Source organism: Larus michahellis, chromosome 15 (assembly GCF_964199755.1).
Source record: "Larus michahellis chromosome 15, bLarMic1.1, whole genome shotgun sequence".
Taxonomy (NCBI): domain Eukaryota; kingdom Metazoa; phylum Chordata; class Aves; order Charadriiformes; family Laridae; genus Larus; species Larus michahellis.
This window is the reverse complement of record NC_133910.1, coordinates 10,802,772-10,828,120: the sequence shown is the minus strand read 5'-3', so window position 1 is coordinate 10,828,120 and position 25,349 is coordinate 10,802,772. Positions and strand designations below refer to the sequence as shown.

At 36.3% G+C, this 25,349-nt stretch overlaps 2 protein-coding genes across 7 annotated transcripts in view; one reads left to right on the top strand and one right to left on the bottom strand.

Annotated features, from left to right (window-relative positions):
* The window catches only part of C5 (complement C5), a 28,683-nt gene extending 19,177 nt beyond the window's left edge, over window positions 1-9,506 (bottom strand). For all 3 annotated transcript variants that reach the window (XR_012590032.1, XM_074608739.1, XM_074608740.1), the window contains exons 1-11: window positions 8,831-9,506; window positions 7,627-7,819; window positions 6,514-6,676; window positions 5,828-5,898; window positions 5,110-5,201; window positions 2,947-3,029; window positions 2,390-2,480; window positions 1,969-2,074; window positions 1,095-1,221; window positions 636-751; window positions 207-407 (exon numbers count right to left, since the gene is read on the bottom strand). Coding sequence is in view for 2 of the 3 variants with exons in the window: in XM_074608739.1 (XP_074464840.1) it covers window positions 207-407; window positions 636-751; window positions 1,095-1,221; window positions 1,969-2,074; window positions 2,390-2,480; window positions 2,947-3,029; window positions 5,110-5,201; window positions 5,828-5,898; window positions 6,514-6,676; window positions 7,627-7,819; window positions 8,831-8,895 (1,308 nt within the window). In the remaining variant the exon portion in view is untranslated. The remainder of the gene's footprint in view (window positions 1-206; window positions 408-635; window positions 752-1,094; window positions 1,222-1,968; window positions 2,075-2,389; window positions 2,481-2,946; window positions 3,030-5,109; window positions 5,202-5,827; window positions 5,899-6,513; window positions 6,677-7,626; window positions 7,820-8,830) is intronic.
* Window positions 9,507-10,562: 1,056 nt separating this feature from the next.
* CNTRL (centriolin) overlaps window positions 10,563-25,349 on the top strand; it is a 35,691-nt gene continuing 20,904 nt past the window's right edge. For 2 of the 4 annotated variants that reach the window (XM_074608393.1, XM_074608396.1), the window contains exons 1-14: window positions 10,563-10,825; window positions 12,263-12,506; window positions 12,923-13,056; window positions 13,596-13,726; window positions 15,062-15,203; window positions 16,066-16,252; window positions 16,349-16,542; window positions 17,373-17,429; window positions 18,269-18,388; window positions 19,309-19,534; window positions 20,004-20,113; window positions 21,261-21,455; window positions 23,995-24,148; window positions 24,833-25,053. In XM_074608393.1, the coding sequence (XP_074464494.1) occupies window positions 12,296-12,506; window positions 12,923-13,056; window positions 13,596-13,726; window positions 15,062-15,203; window positions 16,066-16,252; window positions 16,349-16,542; window positions 17,373-17,429; window positions 18,269-18,388; window positions 19,309-19,534; window positions 20,004-20,113; window positions 21,261-21,455; window positions 23,995-24,148; window positions 24,833-25,053 (2,082 nt within the window). In that variant the 5' untranslated portion in view covers window positions 10,563-10,825; window positions 12,263-12,295. Of the gene's footprint in view, window positions 10,826-12,262; window positions 12,507-12,922; window positions 13,057-13,595; window positions 13,727-15,061; window positions 15,204-16,065; window positions 16,253-16,348; window positions 16,543-17,372; window positions 17,430-18,268; window positions 18,389-19,308; window positions 19,535-20,003; window positions 20,114-21,260; window positions 21,456-22,699; window positions 22,914-23,994; window positions 24,149-24,832; window positions 25,054-25,349 lie in introns of those variants that run through there. The other 2 variants (XM_074608394.1, XM_074608395.1) reach the window with 2 other exon arrangements.

Here is a 25,349-nt window from a genome sequence, read left to right as displayed (position 1 = left end):
ACTTTGTTTCATAACAATTTAATAAAGAATTTAATAGAGAAGTAATGTTTCATTATAGCACGTGCATTTCATAACTGATTATTCGCAATCATCTCCAAGTTTTATAAACTCTTTTGAGTGTAAAACCTTCCTATTAGCATTGTACATTTGCAAAAGTACAGAATTAAACCCTTGAAGAAATAAATTAATGGAATTATTTAACTCACTTGAAACTCCAATGTTTTGCTATCAGATGGGATATTAACAACAAACAAAGCAGTTCCATCATTCATGCTTGTTTTTCTTTTCCCAGATTCTGAACCCTCTGATATCAACTCAGTCTCATCCATTTGCTCACTAAATGATTTTGCAGTGACAGTTACAGGGATGTTTCCAACAAAGTCGTCTACTGTATCTTTCACCTGCACCTGTTCATCAGAGCAGATAACATTTCCTATAGAGATGGTGACATTTTTCAAGGAGAAAACTTTAAAGCTGCTAAGCTTCTGTTACAATAGCAAGTTAAAAAAATGTAAAAGGTCAATGGAAATTAAAAGCGTGTTAAGATCTAGAGTAATACATACTAAAAAGACTAAGGCTTCTGCATTATGGATTTTATGTTATAATGTGCAACAATACTGCTTATGTTAACTAACCTTAATGAAGAACGGAAGTCCAGGCTTCACAAAGAGAGGAGTAGCAATCAAACTCAATTTGTAAGGAGACACAGCAAATTTGACTCCAGCAAATTCTGCTTCACTACTGAGGCCACCTAATAAAATATTATGCCCCTTTTAATAATCACATCCTAGAGCCTATGTTTTCTCCAATTTTCTTCAAAGTGCAGCATAACCTGTCTGTTACAGTGAAGTCCTTGCATCTAAAGAGTCAACGTCTAGCGCTGTTGCGAAAACAAATAGCAAAAAAAAAACCAAACAGCTTACTCTCTAAACATTTTTACAGTGATGGATGGGCTGTTCTGCCTTATAAGTTTTTGGAAGAAGGATTTCTGAATATTAAAGAAAATCTGATACTAGGAAAGTATAGTTCTGTTTTCTAGTTCTGTTTACATTTGCAGATATGTTTAAAAAAAAACTGATTAAAAAGCAGCTTACCTGTAGACTCCAACACTGATGCCACAATATATAAATAGGACCCATCCAATTCTTCTAGACTTTGAAACCCTATAAAACTCACTGCTTTCTTACAATTAAAATTTATCTCAGCAACTCCATTTTCAATCTGGAAATGAAATATAAATCATTACTTAATAGTCAATAGTTTATAAATAACATATATATACACTATATGCAAATTCTAACTTCAACATGTTTCTGTTCATTGTCTGTTTTCAGAGTAAACCAAAAGTGGAGACATGTTAACGAAGAATTCTTTATTCCTTAAAATTATTGATAAGTAATCAACCAATGGCACAAATCACAAATTCTGCATGCAGGCCCAATAATAGGTAGCAATAACACAGAGTTGTCTTCACTAAATGAGGAAAGATAATGCCTTTTATCATTTCTCAATGACTAAATTAAAAAGGCCAGACTAAATAAGGGAGGGATAATTGGTGGAGAACAGACTCCCCATAGTACATCAATGTGATTTTGATCTCCCATCATGATTTGGCATTACTACATTGATCCTATATTTTATTTCTTTTGTTTTTTTTTCCTGTAATAGACAGCATAAGAGTTATTTAGTAGATATTTCAACAACACAGTTTGCTCAAGTGAGTAATTGGACCAGATTAAAATTACATTCTGTCTCAGATGCTGCCTCTGAGTTTCATTTTCAAGTGCATTTCTATGACCACAATGATAGGATTACAGAGGAAAAGCTGACACTGAATTGCTGTTGATGCCAACTAGGAGTTGGAACCTATTCTCATCAAATTTAATGGGAAAACTTGAGTGGAATCGGATCAATCCTGAACTAAGCATATGGAACCTACGCAAACTAGATTGGCTTGCTGCTTCTTACCCTAGTTACATGCATTGCACGAGGCATCATTCTTTTTTCAGTTTCTTCAATTATTCCAAAACGAAGAAAAACATCAGCACTTGCAAGCCTCTTATTATAAAAATAGCTGAGAACAAAACAACAATACAAATGCTTTTAAGATTGCTTTAATGGCTGCAACAAAGCATTCATTTTTGAAGAAGAGTAATTTCATAGGCAAGAGATAGAAAACAAATGTCTGTGTAGCTTTAAACACTTCTATTGAAAAATAATCACTTTGTAAGGATTTTAAAAAAGGTGACAATTCTCTTATGGAGCAGAAAGGACTGGAATACAGGGGTTCTTGAGAAAGTAAAAGAGGAAACTTCTGTACACGAGAGAATCATTCTTCAGGTAAAAGGAGATGCACACATATTCAGAAATCAAAGCCAAATTTCCTTACCTAGCTTTCACAACAATCCTGAAGTTCTCAAATTTATCAGAACTAATAAAGTTGCTTTCTGGCTCTATGAGGATGGAAAAGCTTGGCATTGCTGAAAATGGAGTAAAAAAGAAAGCTGCTTAGATGTGCTTTTTTACATTAAGCCACAGGTACTCAGAAAGACGCCCCTGTAGAGCCATCAAAGAATTGCAGTTTCAAGTTATTTGAATTACATTATAGCTCCAAAATATAGCTGGCAGTTCATCCACAGTGAAGACCAACTTACAAAGTCCGAAGTTATCTGCAGTTGCCTTGGCTCCACATTTTGCATCAGGGCAACTATGTCAAGATGACCCAGTATACTAAAGAATACCTCTATTTAGAGGCAAGTTGTATTAATACAGTCTTATACCAATGTTTACAGTGGCATTACACTGCATCTCGTTGCTGTGTATAAGCAGGCCAATGTTACCTCAGGCATTTCTGCATTTCTTCCTCTGTGTTGTGTAGTTGTCCTCTATAAATTTCTCTGAAAAAAACATTTAAAACTGAAGGTTCACAGTATGGGCACACCTTACCATATTCCTTAACTTCAAATTTTGCAACAGCTGAGGTTATGAAATTCTTCTTATACTTGGCTTCAATCTTCCAAATTCCATACCTATGAAATGGCAACAATCACTTTTTAAGATGAAAAATAATGTCACAGACAAAAGTTAATATTACTACTTAACAATACTTTATCTTAATAATTAGAGAGAAATCCTGCACCAAGTTTTTGCACATGTTCAATGCCTATTTTGAGAAGATTCTGCTTTGATATATTAACAATTATTTGAAACTTATTTTAAAGCATTGAAATAAATTGGAAAAGAATATGCCATTATTTGTATTATGACTATTGTCAGAATTATTGTTTTATAGTTACAAGCAGAGACACATTTTGAAGACTGTAAATGTAACTAGGGTCATTAAGACGTTATTTCTTCTTTCACTTGCCAATTACCACTCCTGGGGCTAGACAAATGCCTGTTTGTGGCTGTAAGTCTGTTTCAGTGCAGTCAGCAGGATGAGTATCTATCACCTACCCGATTTACCATAATTTGGATTATTTTTTTTTGCCACTAGATGCACTCAAAAGGTATTTGCTTCATTTCAAATTGTTTTACATAAACCCACAGAACTTCTATGTGCAGAGCATATCTAATTGTGTATATCTTCCTATCTTACCATTCAAAGAAATCTGATCCAGTTTGCTTTAATTTACATACCACATCCATTTCATCTTTGCCAGTTTTGTAACATAGGTAAATTTGCTCAATGTAAGTGAAAAACGCAGTCTTTTCCCCTAATAATAGACACATGGCCGGAGGGTACGACCAATTATCGATTGTTTCGTTAAATAAAGGAAAACTCAACACACTTAGCCATTTATAAGGTTGTAAAGCACAGTAATAAAGAATTCAGAAAATCCACAAAAAAAGCAAGTTTGTTATAAGGAAACATTTAAAGTTCGAGTTGGATCAAGGATTGAATAATAATTTGACATATATATACTATAAAAAAGGATTAAGCATGTTAGTTAACTTCTCGCATAGACAATCTAAGTTGTAGTTCTAACATGCAGTACCTTGTACTTAAAAAAAAAAAAAAATTAAAAAAATGAGTCTTTCAGTGCATCACCATCTTAAATTACATCAAACAAACCAAGAAAGCTCTACTAACAAAACTTTGTACGATGGCCAAAAGCAGATGGTTCACAGTGATTGGATCCATCAGAAGGGTCACCTTGAATGAAGACATACAAGCAGTCAGATCTTGACTGAGAATGGGTATGTGTATCTACATTCAAAAATGTAGATTTTGGCCAAGAAAATGCACCAAAGGACTCATGCAGACTTCAATTAGGGTCCTTCTCTCTCTTACTACAGCACTGAGGCACAACTGCAATTTACATAATGATTTATAGAAAATCAGTTCCTACAATCTTTCGGCTGTTTAGACCATGATAAAAATTATGCAAGTCTACTGATAATGGATACTCGGGTTCAAGAAGGATACAAAATTAATTTTTACTTAGACTGAAATTTTTGCCAATTTCCTAATGAAAAGTAAATCAGTCAAAAATCATTTTTGCAAGGACCTGCTAGCATCCTTCTGCCAATTCAGTGAATCGTCAGCACCCTCTCAAGACTAAAAGGAGAACTGCGGAGTTATTTATTTTGTATGCTGCTGTTTCTGGAAAAATGCTGGTGATTTCTATGAATATATGTATGAAATAAGAATGAATGTGTCCCCTCCTTGAAATCAATACATCTTTGACACTGTTTCTATCTCTACAGTAGAAAGCTTTAGGTTTTGTTAATATTCCTTTCCAATTGAGCATAACAAACCTACCACTAGCTGTTCTTTAATTTCAGTTTTATCACCCGTATTTCCACTCACTACATCTCTTCATTTTCTCTAATTACAGTGAGCATATGTCACCTATTTGAAAACACAGAGAGTAAGCTTCCCACTTGCCTTTAGGAGACAAATGTTAGTTTGGAAGTCAACTTTAAAGGAGAATACTTGGTCATAAGTTCTTTATTTATACCATGGTTACACACTATGTGAAATGTTAGAAAACTCCAAGTTTCAAGTCATGCATACTCTGTGTATCAAGCAAAAGACACTCTGACAGTCTGTAAGAAAAGTCAGTATTATGTTAATAACTCTCAAAAAGCATTAAATAAATCTACTTAGGATTAGGAGGAATCTTGAAGTCAGGAAAAGAAACTATTCCAGTAAAATCATCTTCTTCTACAATATCCACTTTTACTCCTTCAGGATCCTTTAAAATACAACAGGAAAGAATCAGCAGTTACAGATCATTCTTCTCAAAAGGAAAATCTTAACTCTGTGATTTCAGTGGGAACCTGGCTGTAACATATTTTTCTAAGAGTTTTGCCATGTTCACAGCATGAAAACACAAACATTTTTAGAAATAACTTAGACTGAAATTCCGATAAACCATTTTACTGTGGTTCCAACAATTAAAAGCTGTTACTACACAATGCTTTTAAAATTGCTAAAACGTTATTGTAATAACAAGCCAACAACAAGTTAACAGCAAAAAAAATAGTAGATACTGATTATTTTTATGTCTTAAACGAAATAGACAACAGTATGAAACCCATATATTATTAAAATTCCCTCAAAAATCCTTTCCCCAGGTATTAAAGATAATTAATATTTTTTTTCTTTTTTTCCATTCTGGAACAACTGCAGATCTGGGACATGAAAATCTCTATCCAACTGGACAAAGTAGTTTTTAGATCCTGTAAAAGATTTCTGGCTATGTGCAAAAACATCTAACAGTTTTATTAAATATTCATTGCGATACTGATCTACCATTTAACCACATTTATTGTTTTTGTGATCTACAGAATATTAATATTAAATTAAATTACAACTTACCACAAACGTTAGGACAGTTTCTCGCCGAGCTGGCTGCAGTTCTTCATTCAGGGAGTAAACCCTGACTTTCACTGTAAGAATTATTACAATAAATGTCAAAGACATACCATTATAGAGATTTAAAAAGCAAACAAGCAAAAAAACTGCCCGAACCCCAACCTTTTGTCCATATTAATTTTTTAACCTTTTGGTATTTACAGAATGCTCTTGACCTTTTGTCAGTATGGTGTCCAAAGAGTATTTATTCGTGCTAGCAACAAGAGACCCTGCACCACCACCCTTTCACATTGAATCATTACAGTGCAATATTATTTTTTACCATCACAATCCTACTATATCCCTTTTGTAGGAAAAGAGCTCAATCTACATGAAACCAATGATTCAGTCATCATTTCTTCACAAATATTTTTAACATATTCTCAGGAAAATGGTTCACTCTTTGGGCCATGGATCAGTCATTTAGGGTGTAGAGGACAGGGACTAAGACAATATTGGGAGAAGTGATAAATTTCCACAGTGTGATCAAATAGTTCAAAATATTATTCTGATGATTAAAAAATTAAATAGCAGCCAATGGCAATACAACATAACCCAAGAGCTCAAAGGACATTTAAATCCTAATTCCTTGGCAAAGTCAACAGACTTTAAAAATTAAATAACAGCCAAGAGAAATAAGCATTATTTACCTGACTGATCAGGAGTATAAACTGGTTTGTCTGTATGAATAAAAAGAAATCCGTTCTCATAGGAAACACGCATTTTTTTTAATCTTGTAAAATGTGGAGAAACGGCTTCCAAATACACATACTTGACTGAATCCTCTGTTCTTGGTAAATCTGTTGGCTGAAGCTGGACGAGATGAAATAAAGACTTTTAGCAAATATTAAAAGATTTTTAAAGAATATTAAAATATTTTTCAAGTATATTTCCCTACACATTTGGGGGGTTTGTGATTTTTTTTTTGAAGAGTATCTGAATAGCAATTACTATCGTGTTGTTAATTATTATTAAATAAAAATATCAATACCCATAAGACTTTATTATTGCTTACATCATAGATGATGGTCTGGAGTACTAAGCTACAAACAGATATTTTGAAATTTTGCATTTTATCTATCTCCAGAACTACAATAGCAAAGTGCAAAGCCCAGTTGAGATTATGAGAGTACATATAATCAGACTTCCATTTATACACATGATAAATCCCGGCCACACCAAAGCTGCTGTTGTGGTTGGTAGTTTGGTGAAATAGCTATCTTGGCTGTAAAAGGAAAACTGGGCAAGAAGGATCTCTGGAATGCATCACTCCAAGTAAAACCTTTTGGTCACCAGCTTACAGTAAAAAGCACTCTTTGCTTCAAGCAAATTAGTTAAATAAAGCTTTATGGTGAAATCTGAGCCCCTTTGGAGCTTGTCACTGACATACAAGACCAAGTTTTGAAACTCGGTTTAGTTACTGTTTTAGCTTACTCTGAACACTCAGTTGACATATCTTGTCCATGTTCAAAACGTTTTCATTCTCCCCCTTTTTATTTTTTAAAGTTACGCGACTATGAAGTTTCTAAAATAGTTTGATTATACATTTAACTTTGGTGTCACTCCTTTACACTAATTTTAGCCAACATAATTTCAATTTCAGACAAACTAAAATGAAATAATCTACATGTGGCAAACTGAGAATTGAGGCAATAAGCTTCCCTTCACAGTTTAAACAACAGAAAACTTACCATAATATTTTTTTAACACTTATAACTAGATGTCACAATAAAAACACTGCAAGAAAAGTTTGAATTCCTTACTGTTAAAGTTACAGCATCTTGGAATTTGTTGGCTGGAGTTAAAGAAATATGGCCAGAAGAATAAACAGCAAGCTTATCTGGAAAGCTTCTTAAGGCAATATTGACTGGAAATTCCTTCTCATAACCAAAAGCTTGCACTACAACTTTCTCAGATGCCCCAACTCGGAAGATCTTTGGTGCTGTTAGGACATATCTGTATATGGAATATAAAACAATAAAAGGGTAAGGAACTATATTTTTTTCGGATTTACTACTTCCCTTTGTAATTCACTTACGTAAACACTGATAAAGCAAACAAACTAATCAGGCTAAGTTATTCTAAGACACTAAAACACAGTAGAGCTCCAGTCGGAATAATTTTTACAAAAACTGTAATGTAACATTACCAAATAACAGCTTAGGTGATGTTTGATTGTGCAGACACACAAAAGCGTGTCTACGAAAACAGGCTATTTACATGGAAGTAATTATTCCTTTTGCCAAATTAAACCCTGAAATACTAATCTTCCAAATAGTATACTTGTGTAGTTTTCACACCAGTAAAGTTCTTACTGAAACAGATGGTGCAACTTACAGTGAAGGCAAATGTGAATAATTTTTTGCAGCATTACTCTGATTTCTTCAGTGCTTTATGAACTGAAGTATGTATCATTCCACAAAAGCATAAGCCAGGCTTTAGTAACTGACCACTTAGTGTATCTAAAATATGTATGATGTGCTGCTGAACAAAACATTTGATATATGTGCATCTTCTTTGTCTGAAATGCCAAAAGCACTTAGGTTGGCCACTTTCTATACACCATTAACAGATTCAAGAATTAAAAAAGCACTGCCAAGTACAATTGTAAAATACACATTTAAGTAAGACCTTTCAGCAAACTGTAACAAAGTATCTGTCTTCAGAAACTACAAAAAAGCTAATGAGCACCACCCTTATTTCTTAACTTTTTTGCACATTTATCTTGTGGCACGTAAGAAGATGACTCTACCTCTTTCTTTGGCAGCAAATACAGTAATTCCAGAACCATCAGTCCTTTTTCTAGCATTAGTTCCACATACACTAGTGAGAATTTTGTGAGTGAAAACACATCAATTTGGATAGTGCCTTTTGTATTGGCTCTACTTAAATTCTGTGTCTATTTACCTAAAATAGCAGATAACAATCAAGTAACATTTACAGTAAATTGTGTATTTAATTACTTACGTTTTCTCTTGGCCATAAGTTGTTCCAGAAAATAGCAAAACAAAAAAATATACTAAAATTGTCATAGTGTCTATGACAACAGCAAACCATAGATGCTAATGATTCTGGATTAAACTGTGTTTGACTTTTGCTGTAGATGAACAGAAATACCAACACATTTCACACATAGTTAATAATTAATTGCAGATCATGTTTTACTAAAATGTTATTGCCCCCTCCCAAGGAAGCCAGAACAGCTAAACTTAGGAATTTTTTCATTTAGGATTTCAATTTTTGAATATGTCCAGGGCAATCCTATGTCAGTCCTAACTTTTTCTGTTTGACAGCTCCATTTAAAAAAAAAAAAAAAAAAGAAATCTGAGGTAGCAAAAACCCCTCCAACATAGAAAAGTTTAATTCAGTTTGTCCTTCAGAAAATAATTTTTATTTAAATCAAAGTGATTTTAAATTTGCATAAGAAGAAAAAAAAGCATTTGAATTATATCAAACACAACACACTGATGTTTAGACAAGAAGTTTCCTTTTTTGTTTTGAAATAACCCTTCACTTGCAAATTTCTTTTAGCCATTTGTATTCCTGATTATGACAACTTTCTGAGTACTACCATTACAAATAAAACTGCAAAATTAAAATATTAAGGCACAATACATCTATAACATGTACTATTTTAAACAGCATTTGCTAAAAACACATTGGTGACAAAACCTTTGCATGCCTGGTACCTAAGCATAGGACCTCAACAAAAAAGTTTATGAAAAGTTAAACTAAAGTTGTGCAAGACTTCTCCAGTTTAAACAAATACCGTAGCCAACCTTTACGGGAAAGACATTTACAAAACTATTTCTGATCAATAGAAAATTAGGTTACAAGAAGACCAACTTGGGCTTCTGAACAGATGTAATAAATTACAAGGGAGGCAACAATATATAGAATAAAATCTTACAAAAGTGTAAGGTGCTTAATATTATTAAAAAATAATGGCCCAAATACCTATCACTAAATGCCAAACAATGAGAATTCATAGAGTAAGTTTACAGAGGTGGTACATAAACATTAAGGAGCAAACAGTAAAGCACACTGGAAAACATTTTAAAAGTCTAACAATAGTCTATAATGATGATTTTTAAAGCTAATTATGTTCCTTCCCTACGTTCTTTTTCATATTTGGTATACTAATTTTTCAACCTTATGTTTCACACCTAGTTGTATGAATTCCAAAGCAACACACACAGCCCAAAACCATTACAAGAGATTTATTTCAACAGCAATTGCAGTGGCAATTTAAGCCTACTAAATGGAGTTTCTCATGATCAAATATAGTACATATTTCCAATGCAACATACAATGTTCCAGAGTAAAACCCATCTACATACCGCTTTACGCTGAGACCAATATATATATACAGATATAGAAAAAACAGACATAAAAAAAAACAAACACAAACATCAAAAAACCCAAGAAAATCCCTATCACCAGAGAAGACTTTGTTACTTATACAGTGACATGGGCCTCAATTATAACAAAACCTCTCAGAATCCACCCTCCAGCAGCTGAGGGCCGGGCAGAGGCAGAGCGCCCGCCCCTGAGGCAACGCGGCGGTTGGCGGCAGGAAAAGAAATCACCGCCGCGCACGCGCCGGAGGGGGCCAAAGCGGCGGGAAAGCCGCGCGGGGAGGGGCGTGGCCTCGCGAGGGCCGGGCCCGCCCCGCCCCGCCCCGCCCCGCCCCGCCCCCGGGCCCGGTCACCCGTCGCCGGCCAACAACCAGACAAAATGGCGTCCGGTTGGCTCGTAGCGCCGGCCTCTTAAAGGAGCCGCAGCACCTCGGGCCTGGTGGCCGGTAGAAACGACGAACGGCCGGCGGAGGAAGGGAGGCGGGAGAAAGGTGTGCTGAGAGCCGGTGCCTTCACGCGGGGTCGCTCGGAGGCCGCCCTGTCCGCTACTGCCCCGGTGGCGACGAGCGGGAAGCGGTGAAACAGCGTTACCATGTCAACGCAGGTAATCAAAGCGGAGGCCTGAGGGGAACCGCCCTCGGCGGGAACCGGCGTTCCCCTTCAGCGAGCACCGTCGCTCCCCAGCCGCCTCGCTGCGGGCGCGGCGTTGCACCACAGCCCGGCCCCGCGGAGGGGAGCTCGGCCCGGGGCTCGGCCGGCAGCGCCGTGCCGCGCCGGGTGGTCGCCATCCTGTCAGGTGTGGGCCGGCCGGGGCGGGAGGGCGGGGAGAGGCCGGTGGCTCGGCTGAGGCAGCCGTTAACCGGGAAGGGAAGGAGGCAGCGGCGGCACCGAGGACTCCTCTGCTCCCCGCCGGGGCGCGGGGTACCCCCGCGGCAGATCGCCCTGGCCGGGTCCGCCTAACGCTCCCCCCTTCCCCACCGCTTCTAACGTGAGACTTTCGTCCTGGTTTTCATTGCAAAAGGACAATCTGTTCTCAAGAACCCGCACTAAAACGTCTAACTGCGCTCCTTAAAATATCAAGAAACTTCCCCAAAGTAGCTTCTCGCTAGCTCCCCACCCCTCTCCTGCCTCAGTTTCCTGTCCCTGAATGAGTTGTGCCTCCAAGTATGGAACAGAGCGGCTCCTTCTTTCTCCTTGAAGATTCAGGGGGAAAAAAAAGAATATCCATTTTAATGAAGAAAATCTTCTCAACTTAAGACACAATGTGATCACTCATACACCTCAAAGTTCCCTTAAAAGGATATGTTTCTATCATAAAGAATATCTTAAAAGGTGCATTTTGTTTATTGGGTCTAGGTTTTAGTAAAAACCTGTCCCTGAAGATGGTCACTACAAGTGCTTTTGTGCATTGAACGCGTACATGACAGCTTCTACACTAACCTCTAGGGAAATATATTCGTCACTGGGCGAAGTTTCTGTTAACATTCTCTGGAAGTTCCCAGGCGGTCACGGAATAACTTGTTTGTAGAAAAAGGAACGCTGAAGGAATGCCAGTGCTAGACTGATTTTATTTTTTTTCCCCTATTGCCTTTTTTTTTTTTGCTTGTATTTGCTCTTCTATTTGTAAAGTGGGTAATTTCTAGCTTTAGTAAAAACAATTGGGATCCTAGCCCTCTCTTTCTGGCCTCTGCCAACTATGTTAAGCTGAGGTACGAGTATCTGCAGACCTGACAGACTTTGTGTAAGCCATAAATTGCAGGACAGTTACCAAGATGAGTAGCAAAACAGAAAGCAGTTCAGCCAGTTCCTGGTGTCGCGCTGTAGAGTGGTGTAAGCAAACAGGTATACCATTCCTCCCAATATATGTTAGCCCATGAAAACTGGAAGCTGTCACTCGTTGGAGAATTGGCTTAGGTGTAGGGTTTTGGCACCATATCGTTGCTGGAAATATTTTCTTGTGCTAAAAAGGCAATTTTGTTGGCATGCAAACCATTAAGATTTAGACGTGTGTACAGACTGATGTTTATTTCTGTTCTTCCAGATATTGGTCATATGATATTCTCTGTTCCTGGCAATGAAGAAGGGCTCAGTAAGACAAGCATTATGTAGAAAAACACAGATGTCAGCTAGTCCAATGCCTCCTGGCAGTTCAAGTACCAGATCGCCATCTCCTCTTAGCCAACAGGCGTCTCCATCTCCTTGCAAAAGCATGGAACGGAAGCACCAACAACCTGATATTACAGCAGAAAATGCAGAAGCTGCTTTTGAGTATAGGTTTCATAAAGGTATTGTATAAATGACTGCAGGTATAAAAGTACATACTAAAAAGCCAATGTTCTGTGAACTGTGTGATTAAAGATGTGTAATCTGTTGCAAAGAACTCTGAAAAACTTGCTTTCATCTTTTGGTACTCAAATGTTGAAGTGATAATAATGAAAGATGCGTAGAATAATGAGACTTTGACTCCTTCCATTCTGTGCTGGGTGAAGACTGGCAAAAGGAGATGCATGCTGTGCTTTTTTCAAAAGACTATACACACTTACGTGTCATTTCCTGTAAATGCTTCTGGCATTCTGTTTCTTCTCATCCTTTGTGTGGAGAAATAATTTTCAATGTTTTCCCAGTATTCAGTGTCAATAGAAGACTAGTATAAAAATCACCAATTTTTTTGCTACTAAAGGTAGTTTCTCTTTTATTTCAGATGAAAATGGTGTTAGCGCAGGAGTTAGGTACATTACTGACCCCCTTATAAAAGGTCTGTCAAAACAGGAAAATTTGGCATGTATAAGCTCACTGAATCTTTCTTCCCCAAAGGATGGGGACAAGAAATTTAAGGTAAGTTATTGAAAATAACTGGTAATTAAACAAAGTTAAAAATTTATTTTGATTTCTTTTTTGGTAAAGTTCTATTTTTAAGTGGATGTAAACAGCTATATTCTAATTATGCTAGCCTAGTTCTACAAGCACGTTCTGTTTTAAAAAAAAAAAACAACAAAACAACCCATCAGTGGAGACTTATGCAAAAGAAAAAATTTTTGATCAGTCAGACTGAAATTTAGAACACCATCCATTTGTGTAATTTTTTATCTTTTGGATTGTGCTGGTTTGCTTTGTTGTTTTTTTTAATGTCAAGATCCCTGTTGTGCAGATGAAACTGGTCCACTGTAAATTTAAAATCTAGTTTTCCTCCTCCAACACTATAGAAGACTGTACCTAAACCAAGGTTTTAGAATGAAACAGTGAAACTGTGATGAATAAAATGTTAGAATACTTCCTGTTTTTTAATAGGTGGTTGTTAAAAACAGAAATCTGCCTTTCTCTTAAAATAAATTAATAAAGGTGAAGTGCTAATGGATTAATTTTCTATTCTATAGTACATAGAAAACTTGGAAAAGTGCTCTAAACTAGAGACACTGAATCTTAGTAACAACCAAATAGAGAAGATTGAGAAGTTGGATAAACTGATGAAGCTGCGTGAACTCAACTTGTCTTGCAACAAAATCAGGTAAGCAGAAACACTGATGTTTGGTAAACCCAGATACAAGAAAGCTGACATTCTCTCCTGAGGTCTCTCACAGGTGTGAACCGTTAAGATGAATTTCTCATCAGTTGTATGTCAAGACTAACAGGCTTTGGTGAGATCTTCTTAAAAAGCACAAGGTCTTAGGTATTAGAAGGATAAATAGTTTGGGGAGGTGCTGTTAGTGTACCATGGTTACAGTTAAACTTGTTTCCCTAGGAAACCAAGCCAGAAATACAAGTTTCCAGATACCATAATTAAGAGTATACAATAACCCAATTACATGCATTAAAAATTTAATTAAACTTTTACTGTATATCATTACAGGTAAATAAAGGAAGTTTTCTTTTAGGAGAGGAAGCTGAATAGACTTAATCAGTCTGTAAACTCACTAAATTGCTTTTTCACTTTCACTTTTTTAAGTCTGGTGTCTTTTCTAAGTAGTATAAAAATGCTGAAGGGCAATGGTTCAGGCGACAGCAAAATTCTTTGTTTCCATTAATTTTTCTGTTAGCAAATTATGATCTTTACGTGAGACTTACTTTGCAGTAGAGAAGGTGCGATTTCAGTTAACAATAGGAAGTAAGAAAGACACTGTCATTTCTACACATTGCATTCTCACAACTTCCTCTCTCAACAGGAATTGAAAAGGTCAGAGTAGCTTTTAGCTACTGCTATATCTTTTCAGACTTTCGTTATATACAGTTGGTTCCTACTCAAAAATAGCATGGTCACAAGAGCACATTCTATTGTACTTTGTTATAATACTCATACCTTTAGGTAAAAGCCCAAATAAACTAAAACTTAATTTGTTTTCCTTGTTAGCTACATAATGTTTTAATAAAAACACTAAAAAAATGTAGTTCTGCATACTGTCACTTTACAGCTGGCCCTTCCTTTGTACGGGGAAAAAAACCCAACCCCCCCACATCTTTATTCTGGTTCATTTGTGTCCCATAACATTCTCAGGAGAAAAAGAAATAAATTTTGCATATTAAAATGGAATTATCACACATTAAAATAATGTTAATGTTAAAATTAAGATATGTAAAAGTAAAGGTTTTGCCACAGTGAGCAAGAAAGGCTTGCTGTGATTTTTTTTTTTTTTTTTTTTGGTCTTAATGTAGTTCTTGGAAGTAAACTGGTGTAATTTAATTTGAATTGTGAGTCCATGGCAGTAAACAACTCTTTTTGGTAATCTCTTGGGTGATAATTATTTGAGACAGATTTTGCTGTAGTTTATCCATAATGCCTCAGTTACACTGTAAATTTGCTCTGGTTCATGATAAGTGATGTTTTTGTCCTTCCCCCCCCCCCCAGTAAAATTGAAGGTATAGAACATATGCAGAATCTACAAAAGCTGAACCTTGCAACGAATGAGATTGAGCACATTCCAGCGTGGGTAGGGAAGAAACTGAGATCCCTGCGCATCCTTAATTTGAAACAGAATAAAGTATCATCCGTAAGTGATTATCATTAGGAACAGTAATTGCTCAGAATCTTTTAATGATTTTTCATGATTTTCATGGTACATTTACTTTGACTGACTAACCCTGAATAATTGCTGTGTGTCTTTCCACAAAGTCTGTTGTGAAACACAGCCATTGTGAGCCTAACAAAGTTGTTTATCAGAAAATCTCTCCTTCTGTGCTAGCTATTCAAAGCATAATATAGGTTATATTATGTTGTTCAGGAAATGGTAAGTTTTTGAAAACTTAAGGAAAACTTGGTTACAATGTGAAGAGTTTTGCATGTTACTGGTGGTGTCCCTTATGATAAGTTAATTGTATGGGTTTGGAGACCTGTAAATAATCATTTGCTTGTATTTTGTATTTAGGACATGAATAGATTTACTTCTGTGGTCCAGGCTAATTTCCATGTTTTTCAGCTACAAAAGGGTGTCTATGAAATGAAGTCACTTAATAAAATCCCTGAAGGAGTCATGCTACTTAGGAGGAGAGATGAACCAGCTTTGGGTACCCCTCACGATAAAATCTCCCTTTTCTTAGGAATAAGTCTGGGGGAATGGAAGGTTATATATATCCACAGGCCTTGTTATTCTGGAATTTCCAAGGTCAAGCTTGATGTAATTTGCCCTCTTTGCAGTGGTATTTTTTCATAGAAGAAACAATTTGATTTTAGGAAGTTACTTTAGTCATAGTACTGTGTATGTTTCAAGAGATTACACTTTAGCATAGATTTTAAAATTAGAGCCTTTGAGATGGACCAAACGTAAAACATTCTATACAGTCAGAAATTCAGTAATGGGGGTTTAATTGTTTTTGAAAGGATGTCTAAAGTTGTTCCATTTGTCTTTGATTTAGCTCCATGATATAGCTAAACTAAAGCCTCTACAAGATCTGACTTCTCTATTCCTTGCTGATAATCCAGTTGTAAGTCTGCCTCACTACCGCTTGTACACCATATTCCACTTGCGAGCGCTGGAAAACTTGGATGGACAGCCAGTGACAAATCGCGACAGGCAGGAAGCTCTAGAGAGGTTTAATTTAGGTAATAGTAATATATTAGAACTTAAGTGAGTGACATAAAACTTCTTAGAAGGAGAAGATTTTCTATTTTAATTTTTCTATTATTTTGGTTTTTCAGAAGAGATAGAAAAATTAGAAAGAGAATTGGAAAATGCAGTAAAGGAGATAGAGAACCTTAAACTTAACCAGTCCAAAGTGCTTGAGCAACTTCGCCATCAGGATGAGGTCAACAAATCGTTAAAAGAAAAGACTTTGCAACAGAAACAAAGCTATGAAGACCTACAAAGGGACCTGGGCACCAAAAATGAATTGGTAAGATAATCACTTGCACTAAGTAAGTATTTGGAAGTTTTGATGTCAGAAACAGAGCAGTCAATGTGGGAGTGCAAATGGCTGGTGGTTTATGTTTAAAATTGAGAGACAGAACTCAGGCACTCAACTTTTAGAGATTGATTATTCCTTCATCACTTCTTCAGTGTTCTTCCTGTGGATAAAGTAAGTATATTGAGCCAGTAATCAGTATCACTTTTGTAATTTATACTTCATAGTAACTTATTTGTTTGTCTCTAGTAATTTTTTGTTGTTGTCGTTTAAAATTTTGTCAGTTGATGAAAGGTTAAGGATCCTTTAGCTGCTAAATTGCCAGTGTACTGAGTCTCCTGTGTTGCTTGGACTTTAAAGTGCTGCTGCAATAAGGGAAAAGATTAAATGCTTTTACAAAAGCAAGGTGTTGTATGTCAGTAATACCGCTTGATTATTGTTCTGGTAATGTCCATTAGTTTACTTGTACTTTATTCACATCATCCTAAGATCTTAGGTTTGACAGGTGCCTTTCAGTGGTAGCTATAAAATGCAAGAGAAGTCCTGTTGGCTTGAGAGTGCTCCGTTGTGAATGACCTGATTGGAACTTAAAATATAGCTTTTATCTTACTTGTTAGACTTGTCCTCTAAAATTTTTTCCTTCAGAATCTCTATATCTAATATTTCTATAGCTGTTTATTCTGTGGACACGCACACTAAACCAGCAGCTTATTTCTAAGATGTAGTTTTCAGTATAGTGAGATTTAGCAGCGTATATTTTGCAACTTAACCCACTCTTACCCTTTGGATGACAAACTTTGCTTGCTTCTTTCCTCCTTTAGCTGGTGTATTGGTTTGTCACAGTTCCCTTTCCGCAGAGCCTTTATTCCTCACTAAAGGTAGCCCTACTGTGCTCCTGGGTTGCATGGTTATTTTTATTTCTAGGATTTATTTGCATGTTTACTGCAGTAGGAGCATTTGTATAAAGTGTTCCAGTAAGGCTGTATATTCACTGTGGGTTTTGGATGCAACTTTCTTGATTTCTTTTTTTCGTATTTTTTTTTCTTTGAAACACAGATAATTTTTGCTTGACACATATTGGGTTTTAAAATCTTCCTTTAAGCCTTTCCTTTATTCCAGTCTGTTCTATTTCTTTTCCTCCATTAGTCCTGCTTTCCACTGTCTATTGGAGTTTTGCTGCATGTTCTCCTTCAGGTATTCAGCGTGAAAAGTTGATTTAAAAAGAAATCACATGATGGACTTTTATTTAAAACAAAATAGCACAAAGTTAAGCCAAAATGAAATGCATAGGCTCTGTACACTTGAGATGTTTTGTTTCTCTTACAGACAATAAGTGTTGAACTGCTCATGAGTAGCAGAAAATATATTCATTATTTGGCATTGATTTTTCTAAAGGATTGTACCCAAATTATTTTTTTTTTATTGTGAGTTAGTCACAAATTTATTTTCAAACCTTTGATACATGTAAACTTAAAAGGCCTTTCATGTGATCATTTGTGTTATATTAATTGTGGGGTTCTTGTCTACTGTTAGTCGTCATATTGTATCTTGTAATAAAGTTGCACTTTGATAGTCTTGATCCAAAATACACCATCTTTTTCTGCTGTGAGCTTTGTTTCAAAGTTAATATCCTTGCCTTGCTCTCTGCTGAACTGAAATGTATGTGACAATGATGACACTTGAATGAACCAACTTACTTTGTTTACTGGTTTATTAGTTAAAGCAGAAGACAACGGAGCTAACCCGAGCTTGCCAGAAGCAGTATGAATTGGAGCAGGAACTGGCATTTTATAAGATTGATGCAAAATTTGAGCCATTAAATTACTTTCCATCAGAGGTAATAATTTTTTAAAAAGAATGGATCTTTTCATTGTTGTTTCTCTTGCTTTTCAACTCAGAAAACAGAAAACTTAACAGTTTTTCTAGCATTCCAATAGATACTGCTTTATTAAGAGTTATTGTTTATGAAATATAAAAATCTAATTTTAAAACCATAAGTTACAAGATTTGAAATGAATCTGAGTGACACTTAATGTGTTGAATATTAGTATACATACCTACACATGTATGGTTTAGCTAAGTAGAGTCAATGAAGAAACATTTAATTCTTATTATTAACCAAAGAAATGGTAGTCCATAAATGACAGTCCTTTCTTCTGGCTTAATTCTGGAGGCCCTTTCATGTGGAGAAATTCCACAAGCCAGAATGTTCTTGAGTTAAACGGTATTAGAATTTCAGTCCTTTTTCTGTTGTTTTTTTCTCATAGTCGAGCTAACCTCTGTCATACTTGCAAAACAATCGCAGAGATGCCTGAAAGAAAGGGGTCTGCACAAGAAAGTAAAGATCAGTAATCATTAACTATGAATCATTTTTTTAAGTTATGTTTGAGTAAGGTTTAAATGCAACAATATGATGGACTAAGTATCATCTGTATTACTAAGTCTAGTATATTACTAGTCTATACTATCTTACTAGTCTAAAATATTATAAAAAATGCCTCCAGTTAAATATTATCTGGCGTTACCCATTTGCCACAAACTGATCATACCCTAATTGGGTTGGTTTTAATTCCATTATAAAATAATAAGAATGTTCAAGGCCAAACAAGTCAAGTGTAGTCTGTTTTCTTCTAATGATTTGAATTTCATATTGGTTTTCCTTTATATGCATGTTAAGAGAGTCAAATGTATATTATGAGTTGACTGCAACCATATTTCTGAAATACATATAAAGACATATTGCTTCATACATTTCAGGATGTTGAACTTGATAACTTACCTGGTGAAAGCCCATACATTGGTAAAGCTAGGTATAAAAGAAATATGTTTATAGGAGAAGGCTACATTGCTAGCAAAGCTCAGCAGATGGAGATTGGAAAAATGCAGCTAGATGAAAATGACTTCTGTCAGAAACCCCAGATGAAATTGCAGCTCCAAACTCTAGATGAACTACTAGAGACCAAAGAAAAAAAGATTCACTCAGGTAAAATCTTAATTTTTATCAAATAAAAGTTAAAATAGGTATATCAATGTAGTGTATTCCACTGATTAAATGCTTGACGCATACTTGACATGAGAATAGCAATAGTGTGTCAAAAGCTGTCAGTGCTGTAATTTCTAAGCACTGTACTTGATGCATTTTGGGTCAAAACCATTACAATTTCTTTTTGATATTATTTTAATATTACTCAGGATGGAAGGATTAAATATTACTGAAAAGAGAGTGCTAGGGAGGTTTCATATTTGATGCACTAATTTAATTGTATGAGATCCATTAAAAAAACTTTAGATGTACTTTTTGAGAAACCAGACTGTATTAGCGTTGATTATCACTGTCTTAAGAAAATGCATTCTTATTAATGTTTTAAAAGAAAATATGCGTATTCTGTTATACAGAATACTGTAAAGTATTTTGTGGGGTTGTGGGTTTTGTTGGGTTTTTTTGCCTGCAGCACAAAGAAGATTAGAAGAACTGCAAAGTGCAATAGCAAATGCAGAGCAACAGGTTTTGAAAGTAACGGGGGAACTGCAACAACTGGAGGATTCTCTGGCTCAGAAAAAAGTATGCAAAGAAGCTAAGTGAATGTTTGAAGCAGTGTTGATGTAGAAAATGTAACTGTTTTTCTCCCTGTTTTTTTTTTAAAGGGGCCATTGGACAGATATAAATCTATTTGTCATGCATCAAAAAAAATCTTACAGGTTTTAGATAGCTTGTTTATAAATAAGATGTCAGATTTGTAGTACAATTAATTGTATCTAGACATGTTCCACATGATGCTGCTGCTGATTGTTAATTTTCTCCAGAACGCTCTGAAAGAACATAAATACAGATTTGAGTACTGCAGTAAGTGGGCAGTTAAGGGTCACTGCATTATGCAGCAGGAGATTTAGATTTGAATTTGAACTTATCTTCTCAGTTCCGATAACCAGAAGCTTATAGCTCCTGAAAGGCTTAGTAGACAGAGCAGAAAGTAACAGAGCAATGTCACAACACCGTAAGAGGTGCTTATGACATGACACGCACGTTCATGAGAGAGGAAGTTTTACCTGAACTTCTCAATATAATTGTGTGGATTGAATATATCCCAATTTATCAGAAAAGGCCTTTCAGGAAGGACTGTAACTGTGTAGGTTTAGTTGTGCAGCTAATAATAAGCAATGTAGCTACATAACTGACAGCAATAAATTTAAATATTTATAAACATTAAACTAAAATTGCATCTTCCATTTCTTCAACAACTGTCATAAATTATTGCTATTTTTAGTCTTTAAACTTGCCTTAAAATCAATGACCAGAATCTTCCATTTTTTACTTAAGAAGCCGTAACTGTGGGAAGGGAAAAAAAGGCAATCTGGATAGTCTTCTTAAGACTGCAAGAAGGACTTATACAAGAGACTTTTGAAGTCTTGTTTGGAAACAAAGCACAAGATAATGGTCAAAATGAGGGTTCTGGCATTTCCTTGCATGGTAGACTAACATTACAAGGTTTCTAGTTGCCATAAGCAAACTGTCTTTGTATTTTCTAATTTCTTTTGAGAAAATCCTATGAGGTTTTTTTTATCTTAAGAAGATTCAAATCCATGAACAGATCATTTTTAGGCAACCTGTTAGGCTAAACTAGCAGTCTGATTTAACTTTTAAAAATGTTCTTGATCAGCTGTGTATTTTCAATTTGGCTTTTTACCCAACCTCCTAACACGATCTCCAGTTATCACAGGCCAACAAGGAAGGTCTTGAACAGCAACTGAGTGAAAAGATACAAATCCTGCATCAGCTACGCAAGGAAGCTTTAGAACTGGAAAAACAAATGGAGAAACAGAAAAGAGAAATAGGGAAAAAACAGAAAGAGCTTGCAGACTTGCAGAGTTCTCTTGCTTCTGTAAATCCTGAAGATCCAAGACACGTAAGTAAAAACTGAAATCTTTTTATGTTCTGCGTATAGTCATGTACTGAGAAATGTAGTAAAGACTATTTTAACTGATTACCACTCAGTTGCACCTATCTTGTGAATTACATATTCTTTAGCTATTTATCAGTTGCCTTTGCTGTTACCATTTGAAAAACATACAACTCCTCATAACTCTAAAACAAACAAACAAACAAAAAAAACTCAACACAAAAACCAATTTTGGTTAAGTGCTTGGGCAACTAATTTTCAGTGCAGTTGCTTTACAGCACGTTACAAACTAGATCTTTATGCTTTGCAAAAACGTGCTGCGCAGACCCTCAGAGACAACTTCTGTGTATGAAATCCTTAACGCATCTTTTTGTACAATCTGGCCTTAAAGATTTTCAAGGTGTGTGTAACTGCTGCAGGCCTATAGCTGAAGCTCTGCTTTGTCAGAGGGCTCTTGCATTGGCACAAAAGTCTGTTTGCAAGAGGTCGGCCTAGAAAAACTGTCTGGAGTAGCAGATGTGGCTGCCCTGGACCAAGTGGTGACAACTTTTATTAATGTTCCAGCCTGAAAACTGCAGACAGCTTGAAGGCAGCAGCAGCTTTGGCTTTCCGTGGCAGTCCAGCATCCAAAAAATAGAATCACTTTTCAATAAATCTTTTCATAATTAGAACTATTTGTACTGCCTTTTTGGTGGGGCGTAATGCCCTTTCTCTGCTGTCACATACGGTCCTGTCATTACTGACCAATTCAAGGTGGTCTCTGAGGTCCCATGTTACAGGGTTGGGGCAAGGCTCGATGCACCAAGAAGAGCTCGAACTTGACAGTCTCATTTATTTTGAGCTCCAGGGAAGCAGGACCTTTGATTTCTGAGTTATTAACTATGTTTGGGTGCAGCAAATGTTTATAGACATTAAAATGAACTTGAGTTACTTTTAAAATAGTTTTTAAAAAAGCTTGTGTCTTTTTAAATGAGAGCTTTTCAGGCCAGCTTGATGCCTTTAAGTATGCAAAGAAAGAACTTTTATGCTTGGCTCCTGTTCTCTGCTGAGGTCTGCAAACACTTTTAAAACATGCATTATTTTTTTTATTATTATTATTTTTGACTGAGCAGTTAAGTACCAGCAGGGCTGTGCGCGTTTGGGGCAGGATCCCTAAACTCGGGGCCCGGCCCCTCGCCGGCACCGAGCCCGGCCCTTCCCGCTTCAAATCACAACACAGGAAGCGCCGGCCGCGGCCAACGGCCCGGGGAACGGCCGGGGGGCGGCCCGGGGAGCGGGGAACGGCCCGGGCGGCGGCCCGGGGAGCTCCGGCTGCTGCCGGGGCAGGGGCGGCCGGAGAAGATGGGAGACTCCGCTTAACGCCTTCTGAGCTGAAGATACCGGTTCTTTAGTCGAATGAATTCTAGCTCGGGGGTGGGGCGTTTTGCATGCGGTACCGGAGGAAGACAAGACAAAGGCAAAGCTGTAAGTGTTTGGATTTTTTTAAACAGCTCCCGTGTGACATTCTGCAGCTGCAGCAAAATGACTCAGCAGCAGCGCCTCTGCTTGGGTTTTACTTGTTGAAATTTCACTTTTGAAAGCCGGATGGCTGGTTGTCTTTAACAAGGTGACAAGTTGAATTGTACTAACGGGAATGTTAAAAATAACTTCAGGTTTAATACATTAAAAATACAGAAAGCTATGGTTTTACCCATTACTTTTGTTACAGAAGCAACTTTATAAATTACTTTTTGTGAACTTGTATTTAAAATTTCTACTGCTGGCTTGATTTATTTTTTTGATTAGTAAGAAAAAGGCGCTGCTTGTCATGACAGTGTAATTCTGTGCTTTTTTAAGTTTTCTGGCATTTGAGGTATTTGTGAGTAATTTCATACGAGTGAGAAACAGATAGCACTATATTGTGTTGATAACCTAGTTTTGTATAGTGATAACCTAGTTAATTCATATTAAATGCATGAAGTCCTGACCAGAATCTGTGTGAGTTGCAGGTACGGTGTATTTCCCGTAAATATTTTTTAAAAAAAAAATACCTTTTTAAAATCTGCTTTAAGTAAATCTTTGCTATAAAGTTAGCCTGACTTGCTGGTTGTTCAGAGTATTTTTCTTTGGGTGGTGACCTGACATGTTCTAAAGCATCATCTGATGTGAAGGCAATGCAGGATGACAGGATTAAAGCTTCTGTAGGAAATCATGTTTGTTCTTGACTGAAAGAGGAAATTGTATAACAGAAAGTAAAGGCAGGACGAAAGGTAGTAGCCATGAGTAATAATTTATAAATGCAGGCCTTGTTCATCATGCCTGGGCAAGGGGCAGACTACTAACAATGCTGCTAGTCACACAGATTGCTTGCCTATCTGGGATTCTTTGTGGGGCAGTAATGAGATAAAAAAACAAAAAAACTCCCAAGCACCACAACAACACAACATGCTTGTGACTTTTACTGCTGGTGGTAAGACACTGCAGAACTGAGCTAAAATATTAATTTGACTTTTTTTAATCTGTATTGACATTGTCCCACTTTACCTTTCCAACTCTTAATTTACAGGCTCACATGAAAGCTCAAAAAGCAAGTAAAGAACAGCAGTTTGATGTAATGAACAAACATTACAAACAGCTTGAGAGTCGCCTGGACGAAATGCTCTCTAGGATTGCTAAGGAAACTGAGGAAATCAAGGACTTGGAGCAGCAGCTCACTGATGGTAATTTTTTCTTCATATCTTACAGTGTTTCTTGTAGTAAGGATAATGTAACAATTGAACTAAGGATTCAATTTTGTTTATCTTTGCTTAAATGACATAAAGAATGCGTAGGAAAAGGTTGAAAAGCTATTCTTAACTGATCTAAAAGGAGACTTGGTGTAATTTTTTTTTATTTTTTTTTTATGTTCATCTCACATGTACATGGTTGGGGGAAAGTTGTTTGCGGGATAGGTTCGTGGGGCTTTTTTGTTTGTTTTTTCCTTGAGGTGGAGAGAAGTTTTGGAAACTGGTTTAATAAAGTCAATGAACTAAATTTTTGTATACATTTACTATATGTCTAGTTCATATGAAAGTAAATATCCCAGAAAAGAATAAGAATATAAAAACTAAAACAAAACTGATTTAGGTGTAAAGGTAGCAAATGTCATCTTAGGTGGCAGGCAAGAGGGCACAAAGAACTGCAGTTTCGTTTAACTCTTCCAGTGGTCAGGTTAAGACGGTAACATGGGAACTCCTAGCCTATAAAACACAGCACAGGCGCGTTCTGGTTGAGTTCTGGTTACTTGTTGTTACTACGTATTCCAATAGGTGAAAATCTTAAAGAAGATTAAGAAAGGCAGGTTTTTTATTTTGTAAATAGGTGTGTTTCCTTAACTATCTCAAATTTGTTTTGCATTTCTGCAGGTCAAATAGCAACAAATGAAGCACTGAAAAGGGATTTAGAAAGTATTATCCTTGGATTGCAGGAATACCTGCAAAGTGTTAAGTGTCAGGCAAAACAGGCCAATGATGAATGTAAGGAGTTGCAGAAGGATAAAGAATCTTTGCTACGAAGATTGGCAGATCTAGAAAAGGAAAGAAACAACCTGGAAATAGTTGCCATGGATGCAGAAAATATGAGACAAGTAAGGCTTTAATACTATGTTGCTTCCCAAATTCAGATACTGAAGAATAAACCTTAAAAAAAAAAAAGGGGGGGGGGGGGGCGGGGCAAATGACCAAATTGGGAATAGCAAAGCACAGTTTCTTGGATAATATAAATTTTTGATATGGTAACTTCAATTAGATGTGTCCACGCACCTTTAGAACAGAATTTGGCCTTTAAAACCAGTTGCAAGAGACACTCAGTAAATCTGTACTTTATGGAAAATGTCTCAGAAATGCAGGCTTTGCCTTTCAGACATTACTAAAAATGGATTTG